General features: G+C 40.5%; 1 protein-coding gene across 2 annotated transcripts in view; it reads right to left on the bottom strand.

Moving 5' to 3' along the window:
- Window positions 1-18,435, bottom strand: part of LOC128686106 (active breakpoint cluster region-related protein-like) — a 457,973-nt gene that overhangs the window by 16,602 nt on the left and 422,936 nt on the right. For both annotated transcript variants that reach the window (XM_070083285.1, XM_070083286.1), the window contains exon 12: window positions 16,135-16,301. In XM_070083285.1, the coding sequence (XP_069939386.1) occupies window positions 16,135-16,301 (167 nt within the window). The remainder of the gene's footprint in view (window positions 1-16,134; window positions 16,302-18,435) is intronic.

Genomic DNA, 18,435 nt, shown 5'->3' with positions numbered 1-18,435 from the left:
TCTTTAATACCTTCTGCCTCTATTCCAACATATCTCAAGAGGTAATAATAGTAGTAGTAGTAATAATAATAATAATAATAATAATAATAATAATAATAATAATTTGGAATTTTGTTATTGTTGAGTGCCTGTTCTTTTAAGTAATTTACAAGTGCTTGCACACCAGTCCTAAATGGAACAGTAACAACAATGACAATGATATGCTCAAGTTTATATTTAAGAAACAACTGCAACTATTAGTAATATACAAAATGGTCTCCATGCAATTAATGGAGTAGAGTGGTGTAGTAGAGTGATGTAGATGTGGTGAAGAGAGAGCAAGCAGAAAATGAAGCAATGATCTTTCTCTCTGGACTACAACATGTCTTACCACTCAGTGGCCATGTGGAACTTATTTTGGATGTTATTAGATGCATTTTCACATTGAGCATTATCAAAATTTTGAAGTGACAGCACATCTTGGGCATAAAAGAAGTCACAACAATTTATGTACAAGAAATATTTCCCTTATGTCCACATACTAAGTACCTACCAAGACCTGGCCTGGCTGGAGGCTACATTGACAAAGTGCTCGTGAGGCTAGGTGAATGATCATATACAATACAGTCATCCCAATAATTTACAGGCTTCCATATTCATGATTTCAATTATCAAATGTTTTTTATTAAAAAAGGGCAACTGGAAAATATACTGAATTATCTAACATTTTTCTGATTCAATGATTCATCTATGTCCAAATCTTTTTCTTATTCTGGTCATCATTTCTTATGAATGTCAATATTATCCAGATTAAAGTGATATACTATAGACACGATACACAAAATGAGCCCAAGCCTCAAACACAACATTATGAAGACTTAATTTTGTATTACGTGCAGTGTCTAATTTCATGAGACCTCTAGGAACATAGCTCACCAAGAATTTATAGAGATGACTGTCCTATAAAAGGATGAAACAGTAGCAGTTTTTTTTATTCATTGTCACTTCAGTGTCCCAAGATGAACCCAACACAAAAAAAAAGCTCCAAAATCATCTACCAGGGAACTACACTGTTCAATTATAAAATGAATTCTCATTTAAAAAGATATATTAGTGCAGAAAGTGATGAGTGAAAAGTGATGAGGCCATTTCAGGTTAGTGGATATAGGATGAATTACCTGCACACATGTGTTGAATGATGGTGAAAGTGTTTCTTTTTTGGGTCACCCTGCCTCAGTGGGAGATGGCTGATGTGTTGGGAAAAAAAAAATAACCCTATCTTCCAGTGAAGGATAATACTCAACACATATTTCTCAAAATTCACTAAGATAATTAGTTTAAAAGTTATATCAAAGTGAGATTAAGGTGATACTTATATTGAATGTAAAGAGATAGTGCCACCCACAGGTATGGCTACTGAGACTACACTTCACTCTGGGCTGAGCTTTATCAAGTCAACTGATAAAGCTCAACCCTGAGAGAAACAGTCCATATAAAAGCTGTTCTGCATATCCTTCATATACAGTGCATACCTTTGATGGGTTTCCAGAGTCTTCTTACTCATGAAGCCTGGGTCAGGCATAAGGTGTTATTATACCAATGATATATATAACTAGATCTGCTCTTTTTCACTTTAAATAAGATATTTACACAGGCACCCCTCACTTAACGACCGAGTTCCATTCCTACAATTAGGTTGTTAAGCAAACTGGTCAATAAGTGAGGGGTATCATCATTGGAGTTGTCAGCAGGGTTATCAGGAACTGTAAAGGGCCCAGGTAAGTGAGATGACAGTGAGGAAATGGTACGACTTGCATGGGTAGGGGTCTGGGGTGTACCTTTCGAGAAGAATCCCATTAGTGTAGTCTGCTTTGTAATTTTCTTTTTTTTTATATATATTTATTTATTATTAACACATTGGCCGATTCCCACCAAGGCAGTGTGGCACGAAAAGAAAAACTTTCATCATCATTCACTCCATCACTGTCTTACCAGAGGGGTGCTTTACACTACAGTTATAAAACTGCAACATTAACACCCCTCCTTCAGAGTGTAGACACTACTTCCCATCTCCAGGACTCAAGTCCGGCCTGCCAGTTTCCCTGAATCCCTTCATAAATGTTACTTTGCTCACACTCCAACAGCACGTCAAGTTTTTTTTTATTATTAACACACTGGCCGATTCCCATCAAGACAGGGTGGCCCAAAAAAGAAAAACTTTCACCATCATTCACTCCATCACTGTCTTGCCAGAAGGGTGCTTTACACTACAGTTTTTAAACTGCAACATTAACACCCCTCCTTCAGAGTGCAGGCACTGTACTTCCCATCTCCAGGACTCAAGTCCGGCCTGCCAGTTTCCCTGAATCCCTTCATAAATGTTACTTTGCTCACACTCCAACAGCACGTCAAGTATTAAAAACCATTTGTCTCCATTCACTCCTATCAAACACGCTCACGCATGCCCGCTGGAAGTCCAAGCCACTCGCACACAAAACCTCCTTTACCCCCTCCCTCCAACCTTTCCTAGGCCGACCCCTACCCCACCTTCCTTCCACTACAGACTGATACACTCTTGAAGTCATTCTGTTTCGCTCCATTCTCTCTACATGTCCGAACCACCTCAACAACCCTTCTTCAGCCCTCTGGACAACAGTTTTTGTAATCCTGCACCTCCTCCTAGCTTCCAAACTACGAATTCTCTGCATTATATTCACACCACACATTGCCCTTAGACATGACATCTCCACTGCCTCCAGCCTTCTCCTCGTTTCAATGTTTATCACCCATGCTTCACACCCATATAAGAGCGTTGGTACAACTATACTCTCATACATTCCCCTCTTTGCTTCCACAGACAAAGTTCTTTGTCTCCACAGACTCCTAAGTGCACCACTCACCTTTTTCCCCACATCAATTCTGTGATTCACCTCATCCTTCATAGACCCATCTGCTGACACATCCACTCCTAAATATGTGAATACATTCACCTCTTCCATACTCTCTCTCTCCAATCTGATATCCAATCTTTTGTCACCTAATCTTTTTGTTATCCTGATAACCTTACTCTTTCCTATATTCACTTCTAATTTTCTTCTTTTACATACCCTAGTAAATTCATCTTCCAACCTCTGCAACTTCTCTTCAGAATCTCCCAAAAGCACTGTCATCAGCAAAGAGCAACTGTGACAACTCCCACTTTGTGTGTGATTCTTTATCTTTTAACTCCACACCTCTTGCCAACACCCTAGCATTCACTCTTACAACCCCATCTATCTGTACATTGAACAACTATGGTGACATCACACATCCTTGTCTAAGGCCTACTTTTACTGGGAAATAATCTCCCTCTCTCCTACATACTCTAACCTGAGCCTCACTCTCCTCATAAAAACTCTTCACTGCTTTCAGTAACCTACCTTCTATACCATACACCTGCAACATCTGCCACATTGCATCCCTATCCACCCTGTCATATGCCTCTTCCAAATCCATAAATGCCTCAAAAATATCTTTAGCCTTATCTAAATACTGTTCACCTAAATGTTTCACTATAAACACTTGGTCTACACACCCCCTACCTTTCCTAAAGCCTCCTTGCTCATCTGCTATCCTACTCTCTGCCTTACTCTTAATTCTTTCAATAATAACTCTACCATACACTTTACCAGGTATACTCAACACACTCATTCCCCTATAATTTTTGCATTCTCTTTTGTCCCCTTTGCCTTTATACAAAGGAACTATGCATGCTCTCTGCCAATCTCTAGGTACCTTACCCTCTTTCATACATTTATTAAATAATAGCACCAACCACTCTAAAATTATATCCTCTCCTGCTTTTAACATTTCTACCTTTATCCCATCAATCCCAGCTGCCTTACCCCCTTTCATTCTACCCACTGCCTCACGAACTTCCCCCACACTCACAACTGGCTCTTCCCCACTCCTACAAGATGTTATTCCTCCTTGCCCTATACACGAAATCACAGCTTCCCTATCTTCATCAACATTTAACAATTTTTTTTTTTTTTTCAACAAGTCGGCCATCTCCCACTGAGGCAGGGTGATCCAAAGAGAAAGAAAATCCCCCCAAAAAATACTTTCATCATTCAACACTTTCACCTCACTCACACATAATCACTGTTTTTGCAGAGGTGCCCAGAATACAACAATTTAGAAGTATATATATGTATAAAAATACACAATATATCTCTCCAAACTGCCAATATCCCAAACCCCTCCTTTAGAGTGCAGGCATTGTACTTCCCATTTCCAGGACTCAAGTCCGGTTATATAAAATAACTGGTTTCCCTGAATCCCTTCAGTAACTATTACCCGGCTCACACTCCAACAGATCGTCAGGTCCCAAATACCATTTGTCTCCATTCACTCCTATCTAACATGCTCACGCACGCTTGCTGGAAGTCCAAACCCCTTGCCCACAACACCTCCTTCACCCCCTCCCTCCAACCTTTTCGAGGACGACCCCTACCCCGCCTTCCTTCCCCTACAGATTTATACGCTCTCCATGTCATTCTACTTTGATCCATTCTCTCTAAATGACCAAACCACCTCAACAAACCCTCTTCAGCCCTCTGACTAATACTTTTTATTAACTCCACACCTTCTCCTAATTTCCACACCGAATTTTCTGCATAATATTTACACCAAACATTGCTCTTAGACAAGACATCTCCACTGCCTCAAACTGCCTCCTTGCTGCAGCATTTACAACCCAAGCTTCACACCCATATGATTGTTGGTACTACTATACTTTCATACATTCCCTTCTTTGCCTCCACATATACCTCAATGCACCACTCACCATTTTTCCTTCATCAATTCTATGATTAACCTCATCCTTCATAAATCCATCCGCTGACAGGTCAACTCCCAAATACCTGAAAACATTCACTTCTTCCATACTCCTCCTCCCCAATTTGATATCCAATTTTTCTTTATCTAAATCATTTGATACTCTCATCACCTTACTCTTTTCTATGTTCACTTTCAACTTTCTACCTTTACACACATTCCTAAATTCGTCCACTAACCTTTGCAATTTTTCTTTAGAATCTCCTATAAGCACAGCATCATCAGCAAAAAGTAGCTGTGTCACTTCCCATTTTGTATTTAATTCCCCATAATTTAATCCCACCCCTCTCCCGAGCACCCTAGCAATTACTTCTTTTACAACCCCATCTATAAATATATTAAACAACCATGGTGACATTACACATCCCTGTCTAAGACCTACTTTTACCAGGAAGTAGTCTCCCTCTCTTCTACACACCCTAACCTGAGCCTCACTATCCTCATAAAAACTCTTTACAGCATTTAGTAACTTACCACCTATTCCATACACTTGCAACATCTGCCACATTGCTCCTCTATCCACTCTATCATATGCCTTTTCTAAATCCATAAATGCAATAAAAACTTCCCTACCTTTATCTAAACACTGCTCACATATATGCTTCAATGTAAATACTTGATCTACACATTCCCTACCCACTCTAAAACCTCCTTGCTCATCCGCAATTCTACATTCTGTCTTACCTCTAATTCTTTCAATAATAACCCTACCGTACACTTTTCCTGGTATACTCAGTAAACTTATTCCTCTATAATTTTTACAATCTCTTTTTGTCCCCTTTCCCTTTATATAAAAGGACTATACATGCTCTCCGCCAATCCCTAGGTACCTTCCCCTCTTTCATACATTTATTAACCCTTTGAGGGTTTCGGACGTACTAGTACGTCTTACGCGCAGGGGTTTTTGACGTACTAGTACACACAAATTCTAGCGCCGTCAAATCTCGCGGGAAAAGGCTGGTAGGCCTACATGTGAGAGAATGGGTCTGTGTGGTCGGTGTGTGTGGTAGAAAAAAAATCTGGGACCCAGTGGTGCATTGTGGGAACGCCATCTTAGTAAACAATATCCACCATGCCTCGCGGTAAGAAGCTCCTCACTCCTCGGCGAATTGGGACACTTTTGTTCCCCAGTGACAGTTCTAATACAGATGGAAGTGCCAGTGAAGATGAGTTTCAAGGTTTTGGTGAGGTTTTGACCGAAACTAATGACCATAATATCAGTAATAGTGAGGAAAACCCAGACGACCCTCAGCCTTCCATCTCTGGTGCTGGGCCGTCTTGTTCACATTCAGTTGTACCAGAATCCAAGAGGAAACTTCTATTTTCCCAAATCCCAGACTCAGATGAGAGCATGGGTGATGATAGTGATAGTGAATATGAACTACAAGCTCTTCAAACTAGTTCCAGTAGTGATAGTGAAGTGCAATATTCCCCAGTGAAGCGTCAGTATATACGACGATATATGCGCTCTGGTAGTGTGCCATATGCTATTCCAAGGGGAAGGAGTGCATCTCGGAGTACATCCCGTGGCTGTACAACAGGAACAGACAGGGAAAATGACGATGATACTGTTGCAATTGGGATGGAAAATGTGCGTGGTGGTAGTGGTGCCGGCGGTGAGGCACCAGCAGTGGGCCATGCTGCCACCCACGCTGCCACCCACGCCGCTGCCTCAGCTGATCTACAACAAAGGCCACCATCCCCCACCCACCCACCTACCACACCAGCCTCCACAACCATAACCTCCACAACCACAACCACCTGTCATTGTCCAGTACCCACCAGCAGACCGCACCTGGAATTGGCAGGAAGCTGTTAATTTTGTTCCAAATGCCCACCAGTTTGATGACAGCCAAAGTGGAATACGGCCATCTTGTACACTTGGGAATAATGCCACTGAACTGGAATGTTTCGAGTTATTCTTTGAAGAAACCACTGATGGAAAGTATTGTCATGAAAAGCAACACATACTACGAGTACACCATGGCAAACACATTACTTTCACGAAAATCACGTCTACACCAGTGGAAGGAGGCAACTGTGGCTGAGCTGTATCTTTTCTTTGCCACAATAATGCTTATGCCACATGTGTATAAGCACAAAGTGAAATCATACTAGTCAACAGACCGCCTGATTGCAACCCCAGGTTTCAGTGATATAATGCCAGTGAATCAATTTGTGCTAATGTTACATATGCTTCACTTCTCAGACAAAACCAGGCCTGACAGAAACGACAGGTTATATAAGATTAGGAATGTGTTTGTGTATCTGAAAGAGAAATTCGGTACGCATTTTTATCCCTTCAGGAAGCTTGTAATTGACGAGTCTTTGATTCTGTTCAAAGAAAGACTTTCTTTCAAGCAGTACATACCAAGCAAGAGGAAACGCTTTGGTATAAAGTTGTTTGTGCTCTGTGATTGTTACAGTGGTCTGGTATTGGATATTATTGTGTACACTGGAAGTTATACATTGTAAAATACCAGGAAGTTACTGGGCATCTCAGGTGATGTGGTTAGAACAATGATAGAACCATACCTTGGTAAGGGGCATATATTATATACAGATAACTGGTACACAAGCCCCTCAACTCAGTGATTTTTTGCGAGTGAACATGACAGATGTGTGTGACACAGTGCGTGCAAATTGGAAACATATGCCTAGGTTTGACACTGGCACTCGTAGAGGCGAGGTGCAGGAGTTTGCTGCCAATGACATCATGGCATTTCGGTGGCACGACAAACGAGATGTCACACTGTTGTCATCAGTTCACCCTAATGAAATGGTAGGCAGTGGCAGGCAGCATAGAGAGAGCAATGAACCCATTCTAAAACCTGCAGCTGTGATTGATTACACCTTCAATATGCGTTCAGTGGACAAATGTGACATGCAGATTGGGTTTGCTGATTGTGTTCGCAAGAGTTATAAGTGGTACATAAAACTCTTTTTCCATCTTCTGGACATTTCCATGCTCAATGCTTATAATATGTATAAGATGAGGACCAGAAACAAACCAAAGTACGGTAAATTCTGTTTGTCTGTCATCAGACAAATAGTATTCAAGTACCAAGGAACAGCACCTGCAATTGACCGCCCGCCAAATTATCAACAACTACCTGCTCGTCTGAAGCATGGTGATCACTTCCTGGTAAAAGTGCCTGCTACTGCTTTCAAGAAAAAGGCTCAGAAGAGGTGTTACATCAGTTCACATACAAAAAAACGCCCACAACAACGCAGAGACACTCGTTTTATGTGTGAGGAGTGTAAAACACCACTGTGCATGACACCATGTTTCAAAGAGTTCCACAAGCTGCAGAACTTCTAGAAACATTCCCTGTGACTGTATATGTGTATATAAAATATAGAAAAATAGTAATAAACAACATTTCATATCGTTTGCTTGTATAAATATTTTCTATAAATAAAATAATGACAACAGTGTTTATGCCCTTATTGTGTAGTATTGAAAAAGAAATAACTTACAAAATACTGATCATGTTGGCCTCAGAGGCCATAAAAGTTACTCAGAAAAAGAAAAATTGAAAAATAATTGAAAATAGTACATAAAAAAGTAAATAGAAAAATACCGGGTGACGGCAGTCGGCGATGTTACCAGATGTTGTTCAAATTTGGCAAACTTCACGCCTCCATATCTCGGTAAGTATTGACGGTAAAAATTTTTTTTTAGCCTATAATGTTTAGAAAAAAAAACTATTTTTCATAAGAAAAAATTATTTTTTTTTTTTCTGAAATTTGGCCGACCCTGAGAACGAGTTTCGGAGAGGACCTGTCGACCCTCAAAGGGTTAAACAAAAATATCAACCACTCCAACACTATGTCCCCCCTGCTTTTAACATTTCTGTCATGATCCCGTTAGTTCCAGCTGCTTTACCCCCTTTCATTCTACGTAATACTTCACGCACCTCCCCCACACTCACATCCTGCTCTTCTTCACTCCTAAAAGATGATATACCTCCCTGGCCAGTGCATGAAATTACCGCCTCCCTTTCTTCGTCGATATTTGAAAGTTCCCCAAAATATTCTCGCCATCTACCCAAAACCTCCATCTCCCCATCTACTAACTCCCCTTCTCTGTTTTTAACTGACAAATCCATTTGTTCCCTAGGCTTTCTTAACTTGTTTAACTCTAAATTTTTTTTTTATTTTCATTAAAATTCCTTGACAGTACCTCTCCCACTCTATCATCCGCTCTCCTTTTGCACTCTCTCACTACTCTCTTCACCTTTCTTTTACTCTCCATATAATCTACTCTTCTTATAACACTTCTGCTTTGTAAATACCTCTCATAAGCTACCTTTTTCTCTTTTATCACACCCTTTACTTCATCATTCCACCAATCACTCCTCTTTCCTCCTGCACCCACCCTCCTATAACCACAAACTTCTGCCCCACATTCTAATACTGCATTTTTAAAATTATTCCAACCCTCATCAACCCCCCCACCACTCATACCTGCACAGCCCACCTTTCTGCCAATAGTTGCTTATATCTCACCCAAACTTCCTCCTCCCTTAGTTTATACACTTTCATCTCCCTCTTACTTGTTGCCATTTTCCTCTTATCCCATCTACCTCTTACTCTAACTGTAGCTACAACTAGATAATGATCCGATATATCAGTTGCCCCTCTATAAATGTGTACATCCTGGAGCCAACCCATCAACCTTTTATCCACCAATACATAATCTAACAAACTACTTTCATTACATGCTACATCATACCTTGTATATTTATTTATCCTCTTTTTCATAAAATATGTATTACTTATTACCAAACCTCTTTCTACACATAGCTCAATTAAAGGCTCCCCATTTTCATTTAATCCTGGCACCCCAAATTTACCTACTACTCCCTCCACAACATTTTTTCCCACTTTAGCATTAAAATCCCCAACCACAAGCACTCTCACATTTGGTTCAAAACTCCCCATGCAATTACTCAACATTTCCCAAAATCTCTCTCTCTCTCCTCTATACTTCTCTCTTCTCCAGGTACATATACACTTACTATAACCCACTTCTCACATCCAACCTTTATTTTTCTCCACATAATCCTTGAATTAATACATTTATAGTCCCTCTTTTCCTGCCATAGCTTATCCTTCAACATTGTTGCTACTCCTTCTCTAGCTTTAACTCTATTAGAAACCCCTGACTTAATCCCATTTATTCCTCTCCACTGAAACTCGCCCACCCCCTTCAGCTTTGTTTCACTTAAAGCCAGGATATCCAGCTTCTTCTCATTCATAACGTCCACAATCATCTCTTTCTTATCATTCGCACAACATCCACGCACATTCAAACTTCCCACTTTAACAATTTTCTTCTTCTTATTCTTTTTAGTAATTTTTACAGGAAAAGGGGTTACTAGCCCATTGTTCCCAGCATTTTAGTTGACTTTTACAACACGCATGGCTTACGGAGGAAAGATTCTTATTCCACTTCTTATTCTTATTCCATTTAACAATTCCTCAAAATATTCCCTCCATCTTCCTGATACCTCTAACTCTTTTTACATTGCTTCACCACTCTCTTAACCTCTCTTTCTCTCCATTTACTCTTCCCTCCTTGCATCACTTCCACTTTGTAAAAACCTCTCATATGCTAACTTTTTCTCCCTTACTACTCTCTTTACATCATCATTCCACCAATCACTCTTCTTCCTTCTCGCACCCACTTTCCTGTAACCACAAACTTCTGCTGAACACTCTAATACTACATTCTTAACCCTTTCAGGGTCCAAGGCCAAAATCTGAAGTCACGCACCAGTGTCCAAGAAATTTTGAAAAAAAAAAAATTATTTTTTCTTACAGAATTAAAGAGCATATTTTTGTGAAGGTAATAAAACAAAAAAAATTAGAATCTGATCAGTACTTACCAAGATACAGTGCCAAGAAGTTTGTAGAAAATGATGTGGTGGCGGCAACATCGACGAATTCCACATACGCGTATTATATTATTTTGTTGTTTTAGTTGTTTTTTCTTTTCTTTTCCAATTTTTTTCTATTCCTACTAACATTTGGGGCCTGAGAGACCAATACTGTATATAATTTATATATATAAACTCACTGTATTGAACACAATAACCGCACTAAAGTTATTATCATATTATTGTTTACCACTGTTGTTTATTACAATAAACATGCACAAATATTGTATAATACTAATGTTCTATCATATATTTACATATTTACAATCACTGGACATGGTTTTAGAACTGCTGGAGCTTGTGGAACTCCTTGAAACAAGGCACCATGCACAGAGGCACCTTACATTCCTCACACATAAACCGAGTGTCTTTGCGTCTTTGTTGCCGTCGTTTTGTTTGTGCACAGACAATGCATCTCTTCTGAGCAAATTTCTTTTGAGTTGAAGGAAGCTGTATTATGAAATGATCACCTTCTCTTCTCAAACGCTTGGGTATATTGTGATGAATTCGAGGACCATGTTGTATTGCAGGTGTTGTTACCTGGTACTTCATTATGAGTTGTCTGACAACAGACAAACAAAATTCACCATACGGTGGTCTGTTACCAGTCTTTATTTGGTACATATTATATGCATTCAGCATTGAAATGTCCATGAGATGGAAGAAAAGTTTCATGTACCACTTGTAACTCTTACGAACACAGTCAACAAAACCAATCTGCATGTCACACTTGTCAACCAAGCGCATGTTTTGTGTATAATCAATCACTGTCACTGGTTTTCGAATACGTTCATTAGTCACTCGATCAACTTTGCCACCGTCTTGCATTTCATTACGGTGAATGGTTGTCAACAATGTGACATCTCGTTTGTCATGCCACCGTAATGCCATGATGTCATTGGCAGTAAACACCTGCACGTCATCACCACGAACACCTGCGTTGAGCCTGGGCATATGTTTACGATTAGAACGCACTGTGCCACACACATCTGTCTTGTTCACTCGCATGAAATCACTGAGTAATGGGCTTGTGTACCAGTTATCGGTATATAATGTATGGCCCTTACCAAGATAAGGTGCCATCATGTTTCTCACTATGTCACCTGATATACCCAATAACATCTTGGTATCTTTCAATGTTTTACTACCCGTGTATACAACAATATCCAACACCAGGCCACTGTCACAATCACAGAGTACAAACAATTTTATACCAAAGCGGTTCCTCTTGCTCGGTATATACTGCTTGAATGACAGTCTACCTTTTAACAAAATCAAAGACTCGTCAATTACAAGATTCTTGAATGGATAAAAGTATATCCTGAACTTTTGTTTGAGATACATGAAAACATTTCTAATCTTGTATAACCTGTCACTTCTGTCAGGCCTGGTTTTGTCAGAGAAGTGCAACATACGTAACAGTAAGATAAACCTGTTCACTGGTATTATTTCACTGAAGGATGGGGTACAAATTAGCCGATCTGTGGACCAGTATGCTTTTATATTATGCTTATAGACGTGAGGCATAAGCATTATTGTTGCAAAAAGCAAATACATTTCTGCAACAGTCGTCTCTTTCCACCTGTGTAGTCTTGACTGTGGTGATAAGATCGTATTTGCCATGGTGTACTGAAAATACTTATTACTTTCCCTGACAATAGTTTCCATCAATGGCTGGTCAAAGAATAATTCAAAGAATTCCAGTTCATTGGCCGTGGTTCCAAGGGGACAGGTAGGTAGAATTCCACTTTGCGAGTCATCAAAGTGGTGAGGGCTGGGAACAAAATTGGGATTTTGCTGCCAATCCCAGATACGGTTTGCTGGTGGATACTGGACATCATAGGCTGGTTGTACGGGTGGTTGTGGCGGGCTGGTGGGTGACGCTCCGCTTTGTCCTTGAACTGACGAGTCAGCAGCGTGGGTTCCCGCGTGGCACAGCGAGTCACGCATGGCGGTGCCACTACCACCACCAGCCCCACTAACACCATCCACTGATGTCTGTGGCCCATCCATGCCAAGTGTAGCCACATCATCCTCACTATCACTACCTAAAACGGGTGTAGGGCCATGGGATGTACTACGGGATGTACTCCGTCCCCTGGGCACAGCATAGGGTACACTACCCGAGCGCATGCGGCGGCGAACATACCGACGCTTCACTGGTGAATATGTTTCCTCACTATCACTACTCGAATGATCGTCGAGCGCAATAAAATCACAATCCACGTCAGAATCATCGTCATTACTGAAGTCAGAGGCCAGGCCACGGGAAAATATTAGTTTTCTCTTACGTTTAGGAACACCCGACCGTGAGTCACGAGTGCCCACACCAGAGGTAGAAGGTCGAGGATCGTCGGGGTTTTCTGCACTATTATCGATATCCTGGTCATTATTTTCGGTCACTAACTTATCAAAGCCGTAGAATTCGTCTTCATTTCCACTTCCATCAGTGTCAGAACTATCAGACAGGAAGAGGAGAGTCCCAATTTTCCGGGGAGTGAGAGCTGACTTGCGACGAGACATGGTGAACAAGGGTGACTGAGCCGGCGTTCCCACAATGCTATGCGGGCGCCTAGATTTTTTGTTTATGGCGCACACCCACGGCGCAGACCCATTCTCTCATATGTAGGCCTATGAGCGCTTTCGCGCTAAATTTGACGGCGCTAGAATTTTGGCGTAGATCTACGGTTTGGACACTCACCGACCAGCCGTAGATCTACGGGACGGACCCTGAAAGGGTTAAACCTACCCCATACATCTTCGACCCCATTGCCTATACTCTCACTAGCCCATCTATCCTCCAATAGTTGTTTATATCTTACCCTAACTGCCTCCTCTTTTAGTTTATAAACCTTCACCTCTCTCTTACTTGCTGCTTCTATTTTTCTTGTATCCCATCTACCTTTTACTCTCACTGTAGCTACAACTAAAAAGTGATCTGATATATCTGTGGCCCCTCTATAAACATATACATCCTGAAGTCTACTCAACAGTCTTTTATATACCAATACATAGTCTTAACACACTACTGTCATTACACCCTACATCATATCTTGTATACTTATTTATCCTCTTTATCTTAAAATACATATTACTTATAACTAAATCCCTTTCTATACAAAGTTCAATCAATGGTCTCCCATTATCATTTACACCTGGCACCCCAAACTTACCTACCACACCCTCTCTAAATGTTTCTCCTACTTTAGCATTTAGGTCCCCTACCACAATTACTCTCTCACTTGGTTCAAAGGTTCCTGTACATTTGCTTAACATCTCCCAAAATCTCTCTCTCTCCTCTATACTCCTCTCTTCTCCAGGTGCATACATGCTTATTATGACCCACTTTTCACATCCAACCCTTATTTTAATCCATATAATCCTTGAATTTACACATTTATATTCCCTCTTCTCCTTCCATAACTGGTCCTTCAACATTATTGCTACCTCTTTCCTTAGCTCTAACTCTCTCAGCTACTCCTGACTTAATCCCATTTATTTCTCCCCACTGAAACTCGCCTACCCTATTCAGCTTTGTTTCGCTTAGAGCCAGGACATCCAACTTCTTTTCATTCATAATATCAGCAATCATCTCTTTCTTATCATCTGCACTGCATCTACGCGCATTCACGCATCCCAGTTTTATAAAGTTTTTCTTCTTCTGATTTTTAGTAAATGTCTACAGGAGAAGGGGTTACTAGCCCATTGCTCCCAGCATTTTAGTCGCCTCATACGACACACATGGCTTATGGAGGAAAGATTCTTTTCCACTTCCCCATGGACAATAAAGAGAAAAAAAAAAAGAACAAGAGCTATTAAGAAAAAGAAGAAAAACCCGAGATGTGTGTATGTATATATACATATGCATGTGCATGCCTGTGTAGTGTGACCTAAGTGTAAGTAGAAGTAGCAAGATATATCTGTTATCCAGTGTGTTTATGAGACAGAAAAGAGATACTTTCAAGGATCACAACAGTGCCACGATCGCACGTGCAAAGAAAATGATAGGATGGATAATGAGAACTTTCAAAACGAGAGATGCCAAGCCCATGATGATCCTTTTCAAATCACTTGTTCTCTCTAGGCTGGAATACTGCTGTACATTAACATCTCCATTCAAAGCAGGTGAAATCGCAGATCTAGAGAGTGTACAGAGATCCTTTACTGCACGTATAAGTTCTGTCAAGCACCTTAACTACTGGGAACGCTTGGAAGCACTTGACTTGTACTCGTTGGAACGCAGGAGGGAGAGATGTATCATAATCTACACTTGGAAAATCTTGGAAGGAATGGTCCCAAATCTGCACACAGAAATCACTCCCTACGAAAGTAAAAGACTGGGCAGGCGATGCAAAATGCCCCCAATAAAAAGCAGGGGCGCCATTGGTACACTAAGGGAAAACACCATAAGTGTCTGGGGCCCAAAACTGTTCAACAGCCTCCCATCAAGCATTAGGGGAATTGCCAATAAACCCCTGGCTGCCTTCAAGAGAGAGCTGGACAGATACCTAAAGTCAGTGCCGGATCAGCCGGGCTGTGGCTCGTACGTTGGACTGCGTGCGGCCAACAGTAACAGCCTAGTTGATCAGGCCCTGATCCATCGGGAGGCCTGGTCATGGACCGGGCTGCGGGGGCTTTGATCCCCGGAATAACCTCCAGGTAACCAGGTAATCCTACCATCATGTAAAACAGTTACAGGTTTCTGTTTCACAGTCACCTGGCAGGATGGTAGTACCTCCCTGGGTGGTTGCTGTCTACCAACCTACTACCTTTTTACCTTCATAAGTTTCATGATAGCATCATAAGTCATTCATTAGCCATTCCACTTTCATGAACCATTCAACATTCAGGTCTATACCCTCTAGTTCTAATATAGCCACATTCACTTTCAAGAACACACCAGTATTTCCATTCTTTCCTCTTCTTCCTCTTCCAAGTGCTGCTGCACTTTGTTAGTTAGCTCTCCCTAAACATATTCCACTAAATCTTCAATATATTCCAATTCAAAATCTAAATTAAGCACGGTAGCAAGCTTCCACGCCCAAAGTTCTTCTACAGAGTACAATACCGAATTATTGGAGAGCTGGTCATATGTCCACGCGGTCGTTAAACAGGCAGGTCATTAAGTGAGTAGTGTCTGTACTGTGTCTTAAAACATTCCCCTTACAAAGAGGATCAGAGCGAATCATATTCAAATGATGATAATTTATGTGTCTCTGTTAAATAGTGTCTCTGTTAAATATAATGTCAATTTAGGTCAAATCTATAATCACATTATCAACATGATAATTACCCTGCAAATTCCAACTCAATTCCTTAATTATTATTTTACCTGGAAATAACGGAAATGCTGGCACCAAAAAGTCCCGAGGACTTGCCAGTGGGCACTCTTCTAAGTGTTGCCTCTGGGGGTAGGAACTTGAGGACCACAACTAACACAAGGTCCTGTAGACTTACACGTCGCTCAGTTAAAGTACTACTCAACCAAGATCGTGAGAGCTGTAAAGAAAAAATTACATTCACATCATTTTTAAAAAAATGAATGTTTGCATCTACCCAAATCTAACTTAAAAGGCATCATTTTTAAATTACAATAAAGTATTTACAAGTCTGTGGGTGTGTGTGTGCATACACGTACATGTACACATTTATTTATACACACTCATCTGAGTTTTCTTTGATTTTATCTTAATAGTTCTTGGTCTTATTAATTTTCCTTTTATATCCATGGGGAAGTGGAATAAGAATCTTTCCTCCGTAAGCCATGCGTGTTGTAAAAGTCAACTAAAATGCCGGGAACAATGGGCTAGTAACCCCTTTTCCTGTAAAGATTACTAAAAAGAATAAGAAGAAGAAAATTGTCAAAGTGGGAAGTCTGAATGTGCGTGGATGTTGTGCAGATGATAAGAAAGAGATGATTGTGGATGTTATGAATGAGAAGAAGCTGGATGTCCTGGCTTTAAGTGAAACAAAGCTGAAGGGGGTGGGAGAGTTTCAGTGGAGAGGAATAAATGGGATTAGGTCAGGGGTTTCAAATAGAGTTAGAGCTAAAGAAGGAGTAGCAATAATGTTGAAGGATAAGCTATGGCAGGAAAAGAGGGACTATAAATGTATTAATTCAAGGATTATGTGGAGTAAAATAAAGATTGGATGTGAAAAGTGGGTTATAATAAGCGTGTATGCACCTGGAGAAGAGAGAAGTGTAGAGGAGAGAGAGAGATTTTGGGAAATGTTGAGTGAATGCGTGGGGAGTTTTGAATCAAGTGTGAGAGTAATGGTGGTTGGGGATTTTAATGCTAAAGTGGGTAAAAATGTTATGGAGGGAGTAGTAGGTAAATTTGGGGTGCCAGGGGTAAATGTAAATGGGGAGCCTTTAATTGAGCTATGTGTAGAAAGAAATTTGGTAATAAGTAATACATATTTTATGAAAAAGAGGATAAATAAATATACAAGGTATGATGTAGCACGTAATGAAAGTAGTTTATTAGATTATGTATTGGTGGATAAAAGGTTGATGGGTAGGCTCCAGGATGTACATGTTTATAGAGGGGCAACTGATATATCGGATCATTATTTAGTTGTAGCTACAGTTAGAGTAAGAGGTAGATGGGAAAAGAGGAAGGTGGCAACAACAAGTAAGAGGGAGGTGAAAGTGTATAAACTAAGGGAGGAGGAAGTTCGGGTGAGATATAAGCGACTATTGGCAGAAAGGTGGGCTAGTGCAAAGATGAGTAGTGGGGGGGTTGAAGAGGGTTGGAATAGTTTTAAAAATGCAGTATTAGAATGTGGAGCAGAAGTTTGTGGTTATAGGAGGGTGGGGGCAGGAGGAAAGAGGAGTGATTGGTGGAATGATGAAGTAAAGGGTGTGATAAAAGAGAAAAAGGTAGCTTATGAGAGGTTTTTACAAAGCAGAAGTGTTATAAGAAGAGCAGAGTATATGGAGAGTAAAAGAAAGGTAAAGAGAGTGGTGAGAGAGTGCAAAAGGAGAGCAGATGATAGAGTGGGAGAGGCACTGTCAAGAAATTTTAATGAAAATAAGAAAAAATTTTGGAGTGAGTTAAACAAGTTAAGAAAGCCTAGGGAAAATATGGATTTGTCAGTTAAAAACAGAGTAGGGGAGTTAGTAGATGGGGAGATGGAGGTATTGGGTAGATGGCGAGAATATTTTGAGGAACTTTTAAATGTTAAGGAAGAAACAGAGGCAGTAATTTCATGCACTGGTCAGGGAGGTATACCATCTTTTAGGAGTGAAGAAGAGCAGAATGTAAGTGTGGGGGAGGTACGTGAGGCATTACGTAAAATGAAAGGGGGTAAAGCAGCTGGAACTGATGGGATCATGACAGAAATGTTAAAAGCAGGGGGGGATATAGTGTTGGAGTGGTTGGTACTTTTGTTTAATAAATGTATGAAAGAGGGGAAGGTACCTAGGGATTGGCAGAGAGCATGTATAGTCCCTTTATATAAAGGGAAAGGGGACAAAAGAGACTGTAAAAATTATAGAGGAATAAGCTTACTGAGTATACCAGGAAAAGTGTACGGTAGGGTTATAATTGAAAGAATTAGAGGTAAGACAGAATGTAGGATTGCGGATGAGCAAGGAGGTTTTAGAGTGGGTAGGGGATGTGTAGATCAG

Source organism: Cherax quadricarinatus, chromosome 9 (assembly GCF_038502225.1).
Source record: "Cherax quadricarinatus isolate ZL_2023a chromosome 9, ASM3850222v1, whole genome shotgun sequence".
NCBI lineage: Eukaryota > Metazoa > Arthropoda > Malacostraca > Decapoda > Parastacidae > Cherax > Cherax quadricarinatus.
This window is presented reverse-complemented; position numbering and strand designations above follow the sequence as displayed.